General features: G+C 51.0%; 1 pseudogene and 1 gene segment (V, D, J or C); one reads left to right on the top strand and one right to left on the bottom strand.

The window, feature by feature from the left end:
- Positions 1-302: 302 nt before the first annotated feature.
- Positions 303-2,143, top strand: LOC127026641 (T cell receptor delta variable 1-like). The segment is given in 3 exon segments: positions 303-348; positions 1,131-1,462; positions 2,066-2,143. Coding segments are annotated over 3 exon segments (456 nt in total).
- Positions 2,144-3,773: 1,630 nt separating this feature from the next.
- Positions 3,774-7,292, bottom strand: LOC127026640 (olfactory receptor 6F1-like; annotated as a pseudogene).
- Positions 7,293-7,571: the final 279 nt, after the last annotated feature.

Below are 7,571 nucleotides of genomic sequence, written 5' to 3'. Positions count from 1 at the left end.
AGGCCTGTGCAGCTGGCTAGGTGGTTGATGTCAGGAGAAGTTCATGAGGGTTGTCTGTCCCTCTGATGGACAGGACTTAAACTCTGAGTCTGTTATCTCTTTAGAGAGCCTTCTTGTGGTAGAGGTTGGGGGACAGACCTAAAGAGGCCTGCCTGGAGCAGCAGGGAGAGAGTTTTGTTCTACCCTCTGGGTTCTGGTTTGGAGGCCTCTCTGATCTGGCAGAGGCAGAAGAGGTGACGTTGCAAGCCTCAGGTCCCTCATGCTGGCAGGTCCCTGGGCACCCCATGAAGGGAGAGCATGACATGGTCCTGATTTTCCTGGCAGCACTGGTGGGACTGGCAGACTTTGGTGAGATGTGACTTTCAGGTTGGGGGGAATGAGGCAAGAGTTTGCACAGTGGGTGGTGGAAGGGAGGAGACGTGAGTCCTGACTCCCTGGGCGATCTGGGAGTGTTTCTGCAGATGGGTATAGCAACTAATGTGGGAGATGTCATGAGAAATGGGCATCAGAGGAGCAATCAGACCTCACCTTGAATTTGCAGGTACTGAGCATTCTTGAATGTGCTGCTAATACATATGAAGCCTGAGAGAGGGAAAGATGCTAGGGAACGGAGTGATGCGGCCTATAGGAGCTTCTGTCCTGGAGGTATTGGATAAAATGCTGCTAATCTCTGTCGGGATGGTCGTAAACCTTGGGGGACAGAGAAGGCCAACTCGATGCAAGAAGAGCTGAAATGCCATACAAGGACAGGGCAAGGGCAGAGGACGCGGTGTGTCATATGGAGGAACTGTTCTAGCAAGAAGATAGCAAGAAAGTATAGTCAGAGGTGGGAGAGGAAGAGCTCCTGTCTTCTGCTGATGAAGGAGAGACCAGCAGTTAACACAGATCGGAGGCAGATATGGAGAGAATCGGTGGACTGAAAGACCAGTGAGTATTGCTGAAAAGCAGGATGATCTGGGGGGGAAGGAGGGGCAAGAACCTGCAGAAAGAAGTGTGCAGGGACAAACCGCTCAGCATTTCAGAGGCTAGGAAAAGTGAGCTGGAAAGTGGGGAGAGTGAGCAAGCTGATGAAGTGATAGACGGACAGGTACACAGGCAAGCAAAGCTGAAAGCCCTTTCTGGCTTTACAGGTCATGCCCAAAAGGACTCTGTGCTCCCGTTTCCAGCAGAAATGACCGTCCAGGCAGGACACAGCACAGCTCTGCACTGCAATTTCTCCACCAGCTATGCCAATCCCTACATCTTCTGGTACCAGCAGCGCCAGAGCCAGCCCCCTCAGATGCTGCTGCGGGTGGACAAATGGAAATCTCAGGCGGGTTCAGGGAGGTTCTCCTCTGCACTGTCTGCGGAGACCTCCCAGGTGCTTCTGAACATGCGGGATGCCGAGCTCCAGGACAGCGCTGCCTATTTCTGTGCACTGAGCCCACACTGGTGCCCACAGCATGCAGCACTGCACAGAAACGTGGGTGGTGCTCTGAGGAGCGGTTCCCTCCCTGCCACTGCTTGCATGTAGCTCTGAGGTCAGCCTGCCCAGCAGCAGCACCTGGGGGCTGTGGTGAGGCTGAGCCTCTACCTCCCCCGCCTGTGCTGCTGTGAAGCACGTGCCAGCGTGACTTGTACAGCTGCGTCTAGATCCAGGGTCTTCAATGATGGAAAGAGTCCAAGACACCTGACTTGAGGCAGACCCGTTGGAGGCTACACCATAAACAAGCCAAACCAGGCTTGTAAATGCCCTCTGCTTAAAACAGCTGGTACACTGGAGTGAGTACTCAGGGCAAGTAACCTATCAGCTTGTCTTCCTGTTCCCTTTCCCTATGCCTCCACTGATGGCCATAGCTGGAGAACGAAGCTTGTGGTAGGAGGCACAACTCCTCTTATGGTTTTGCTACGTGGCCATAGTAGCCCAAGAAGGGAAGAGCCCTTCCTTGCCCTGCATCTGGGTGTCAGCAAGTGAAAAAGACCCATCAGCCAGACGCTGGGCAGGATTCTCTGTTCAAACCCTTCCCGCACTCATCCACTGTCGGAGAGTGGTCCCGCTCTTTTACCTGTCTCTTCTCCTTCTCAGGGAAACCACCAGTGCTCAGCTGGGAGGAACCCCTATGTCCCTGAGTCCATGCTGGTTTCTCTGTCCAACAGCAGGTAATCACATCTCAGTGATCTTGTCTCCTCCCATAGGCAACAGGAATGGCTCTGGGGACCTATTCTCAGGCAATCCCACCCCAGCACTGCATGTGGCAGCTCAGCTGGAGGGTGCTGGCTTTCCACCTGGATGCCACCCTATGAACTGGAGTCTGTTGCTCATGGAGCATCATCCAGTTCAGCTGAGAAAGCCCAGGGTACTTGGTGGTTGTCCTACTGCTGTTCCAGGACAGCCTGCCTCTCGCAAGTGACGTGGGTCTGCTCTGCCAGCCCTGTTGGAGGCTTTGCACGCCCCTATTTATCTCAGAGGGCTCTAGGCAGCGTTGATGGGGAATTGATGGCAGCCCTCAGTGTCCTGCACTCTGCTGTGTCTCAGGTCCCTTGGCCATTTCAGGTCCTGCTTTGGGTTGCTCGCCAGGGCTGCAGAGGTGCCTGGGCCTGGCTACAGGTCTAAGAGCCAAGTGCCCAGGACAGGTGGACACAGGACAATCACCTCCAGAAGCACCACTGCTTCCAGAAGGAAGGGACAAGTAGACGTTCAGTCCGGACTCAACCATCTCACTCAGAGAGCTCTACCCTCAGGTGAAATCAATCCCACGCTGTTCATAAAAGTGTGTATCTGCCGTGTTGATGCCTCCTCCTTATGAAGTGGTCGCATGGACTCCCTTCACTGTCAGCATGCAGAAAGAAGAGCTTTGAGAACGTGATTCATCTGTTCTGAAATGAAAATCGTAGGAAGGGGAAAATCAAGTGCCCTTTGGAAGGGCTAATGTCCTCCCAATGAATGTAAAGAGAGACTTGCTACCCAGCCAGCCTTTCACAGCTCTGCAGTTTGGGGGCTTTGCCAATCATCACATTAAAGTGTTTCCACGACGAGGCCCAAAATGGGTGGAATGATGGACTGTTAAGAACTGATGTGGGGTTTTAGATGTGGAAATGCCCTGATGCATCTCGCATGAAGCAGAGCAATTTGCATATTTTTAAGTAAAAATTTAAAAGTACGTTCAGATACTGGATAGAGGGAAGGAAGGGGAGTGTAAATTTTGTTGGCTGTCTTATGCTAGGAATAATGGCTAGAGGTAGAGATCCCAGACATTACCAAATTTTATCTGGAACCAAAGCATGATTCTGTGAAACAGCCACAAGAAAGGGGCATAGATGCATCCAGAAAATGTCAGACTAAACGGAGAAATACATGTCCATTTCCTAAAGCAATGAGCCAGCTGCTGGGACTTCTCTAGGGGATTCAGATGAATCCCTGACAAAATGGAGCACTTCTTAGCAAACTGGAATACAAACCTGGGGGAGGACCACTCCTCCAGTGTTCTGTCGGAGAAGTGTTTCTGGGTGGGGTTTGGGACCCTTTCCAAGCGCTGGTCTTTACAGCACTGTGAGGCATTCTGAGTTTACCCAGGAGTGAACAGAGGGAGGTGGGACTGTTAGAATGGAGGCTCAGGCCAGCCTAAGATGGCTGTAAGGTGAGTGAGATGAGCTCACTGGGGAACTGGTGGCTTCTCACTACCTGTGATGCCCAGGTGCACTTACACTTTGGTGAGGAACTTGCGCAGGGCAGAAGTCATGGGAGGGAGGGGATGAATCTGTTTGCTCCCACTGAGGCCCTTTGAAAAGCCACTTCACTTTTTCTGGAAAGCCCACCCCAGAGCTTGCTTCACTTCCTTGTTCCTGAGTGTGTAAATGAAGGGGTTCAACAAAGGAGTTACAACTGTGTGAGAGGTAATCACGTGTTTGTTCAGATCCAGGCTGACGGCTTGACATACAGGAACACAGTGGAGTCATACCAGATCGTGACGACACTGAGATGGGCAGAGCAAATGGAAAAGTCCTTTTTCTGGCCATGGGCTGACTGGAGTCTCAGCATGGAAGAGGTGATGTACACATAGGAGATGAGAGTGACCACACAGGAGGCCACCACAGCAATTATGGAGACAAGGAAGGTCACTAGCTCCACAGGCCACGTGTCACTGCAGGAGAGGGCAAGGCAGGAATCTATATTGCAGAGGAAATGATTGATGACATCTGGCCCACAGAACGTCAGCCTGGATGTCAGAAAGGCCAGCAGTGAGATGGCCAGAAAGCCTCCCAGCCAGGAGCTGAGCACCAGCTGAGCGGACAGGATGCTGTTCATGAGGGAGCTGTATCTCAAGGGGTAGCATATGGCTGAGGAGCGGTCATAGGCCATGACAGACAGGAGAAAACACTCAGTGGAGCCTAGGGGGAGAAGAAAGAACAACTGGAGGATGCAGACACTGAAGGAGATGGTCCGGCTAGTCCCCAGCATGACTCCTATGGCTTTGGGAACAATGCCCACCATGTAGCAGATCTCCAGAAAGGAGAGATTACAGAGGAAAAAGTACATTGGGGTATGGAGGCTGCTGTTCATCCACACGAGGGCTATGATGGATGCATTGCCTGTTAGTGTCAGGGAGTACGTCAGTGCAAATACCATCACAAGGGAGACGTGGGAATGCCACGCGCCTGGAAAGCCAAGAAGGATGAATTCTTCCACACCTGTCCCATTTGCCATGTGCCCCCAAGTGTTGAGGTCCATCTGCAAAGACAGGAACGTTTCTGTGAGAGTTTGCATGCCTGTGCTGGTCCTTCAGACGCTACTAGTAGTGAAAGAAAGCCATCGTCCCTGAAAAGCAGTTGGTGCAGAGCACGGGAAAACAGCATCTACCCTAAGTCAAAATGGTCAGGGAAATCCTGTGCTGCAGAAGCACGTTTGGACAACTAGATCTGACCCTGAAGGCCAGGCCTACACCATCAAATGAACATGGAGAATTATTTATTGGATCAAGCGCAGGCCTCTCCTTTAGAACATGGTGAATGCAATTGCTTCCCTAAGATGAAAATCCCATTTAGGAAACTGTGGATGGCAGGCTGAGGGGCTCCAGCTACGTGAAAGGCTGTTGCAGAGGAAGGGAATAACATACCTGCACTCTTCAAGGCAGGAAATCCTGAGTTGCAATCTCTGCAAATGAGACTGAGGGAACAGATCGCTGTCATGACAACATGGCACTGGAAGAGATTTTGTCACCTCTTTGGTTGATCACAGGGGTTTCCAGCTGAGCTGTGGAATACTGTGGCAGCAGCACAGGGCAGCAGGCTAGCATGACAGTCATTACTCAAGGACTCATGGTCTTGTATATTTGCTTTCTTCCAAGTCTCAGCACAGGAAGCTTTTGCAAATACCTCCATTACCTCCACTGATGTCTGCTTCTCAGCATAGCTACTAGGGGTAAGACTCACCTCTTTGTAATTTTGCCATCTCAGAGTCAGGGGAGGGACTTCTGCTGACCAAGTGGAAAGATGTATGATGAAATACTCTTATCTCAGCTCCCCAGCTTACCTGCCTTCTTTGGACAGAGAAAAGGCACTGGGAAAGAGACATGGCTCATCGTGCCTCACATACATGGCTAAAGCCCTCTAGAAGTGCCAGGTTGCCTCTGAGGACTAAGGCAGGAGTCTAGCGAGCAGCTTAGATGAATAAGTCGGACATCTCAACTTGGGCAGAGATATCCATGTCTCAGTGGTCAAAGGCAAAATTCTCTGAGCTGAGTCCCCTCCCAGGTAGCTCTGCTGAGAAGCCAGGTGAACCAAGGGGTTTCATCTATGCCCTCCCTGGAGACAAGGGAGGATTCTTGATCAGTTCTCTAGGGCAGAACCGATCTCATCCTCAGGTGGGTATCTAAGACAGATGGAGCTGAACCACCATCTGAAGGATCCCTTTCTCTCCTTTCTTCCTCCTTAGGAATTCACATGCCAGAAATCTCATGTGGTTAAAGAGCAGAGAAATCCCGCTTAATCTGGCTCTCCTTAAACGTGCAAGGCATTGGAAGTCTATGCTAGAGGTCTTGGGCCGGCTTCACTCACCAGCTCAGCCAATGGAAATGATCCAAATGACATCTCTTCATGCACCATCCTCCAGACGAAGCCATGAAGCCATGGTCTGCTTGGCTGAGGGAGAACACTGGAAAGAGGTTGATTTATTGGAGGAGCTCTGGATGCAGTGACGTCAGGAGGAGTGTGGATGAACAGCTCTCACCTTGCCGACTCACTTCCAGCTGTACAAAACTGCCTGCCGTTGTTTCCTCTCCATCCGCCTAGTAGGCATTGACAGCTTGTGCTCCCGATTTTCTTGCCCCCTCACAGCCACCACTCTGCTTCCACACAGGGGGGCCTTGTGTGCACACACACAGTGTAAACTCTCTCCAGTTTAGCTCCATATAGTGAGAGCATGCATCAGCTCTCACCAGCATTGTTAGCATAAGAACATCCCCACACCCACCTCATTAACACACTGAAGCTCAAACTGGCCACACTGAGGAGTTGGTTTTCTGTTTTCCCTCTGTGCACCACAGGGAGTTTGATCTCGGGGGGATCTCGTGGGCTTGTTGGAGATGGGTAATGCTGTCTCTTCACACAGGCCAAGTAAGGAACAGCCATACAGCTCTCTAAGGCATGGCCAGTTGCTGACATGCAGGAGATGTCTGAAATAGTCATGTCCCAAGCGACTGGAAATGTCAAGTATTCAGTGCTGGGTACTAACGTGGTCTTGAAACCTCCAGGGTGGGAGATAACTAAAGGCAACTATGGACACATGAATACAGAGAGAGTAAGGGAAGGGGTTCACCTACCTCATTTCCGAGCCTCTAACGGCAGTTAAGGCCTAAGTCTTCAGTCTTCATTGAAGTGAAGATCTAAGTAAAGATCTAAGTGCAAAGTCAGACAAGACATGAGTAGGGGGAAATTGCCTCCAGAGCAGTTGTCTCCAGGTGAGCTCCTCATCTTTGCTCCACTGATCATCAGCAGAGAGAAATAGGCACTGTCAAACCTCAGTTCACCCTGTTTCATACAGATGAGGCAATCCATGCCTTACAAGCACCTACTTTTCTTCTGTTGGCACTCAAGATAGACTAGACAGCTGGCTTAGACAACACACACACACACACACACACACACACACACACACACACGTCTCGACCTCTAGGCATCTAGAGTTAGTTGAGAAGACTCACACCCAAAGAGAGTCTGTCTACACTGTCCAGGCCCACTGCACAGGTGTTGGACTTGACAGAGTCATCTTCTGCAAGTCTTGTGTCCAAGGCTTCAGTGTGATTGAGGTGAGACATGGTCTGCACTTGGTGTGATGGGGAGATGCAGCTCATGAGAGTAAGGTGCCCAGCTTGAGCCCATTCACCCACACAAAAGCTTTCTCCCTGCTTCCCATCTGTCCTCGAGTACCTTGGACATAGATATGGTGTTTAATCATGGGATGGAGGTGCTTGGAAGGCTAAGGAGATGTGGGCTTACTGCTCAGTGAGGATGGGGAACTCGTGACAAATGAGAGGGAAAAGACTGAAGTACTCAATGTCTATTTCTCCTCAGTTTTTACGGGTATGGCTTCTCCA

The sequence above is a fragment of the Gymnogyps californianus genome, chromosome 28 (assembly GCF_018139145.2).
Source record: "Gymnogyps californianus isolate 813 chromosome 28, ASM1813914v2, whole genome shotgun sequence".
NCBI lineage: Eukaryota > Metazoa > Chordata > Aves > Accipitriformes > Cathartidae > Gymnogyps > Gymnogyps californianus.
This window is presented reverse-complemented; position numbering and strand designations above follow the sequence as displayed.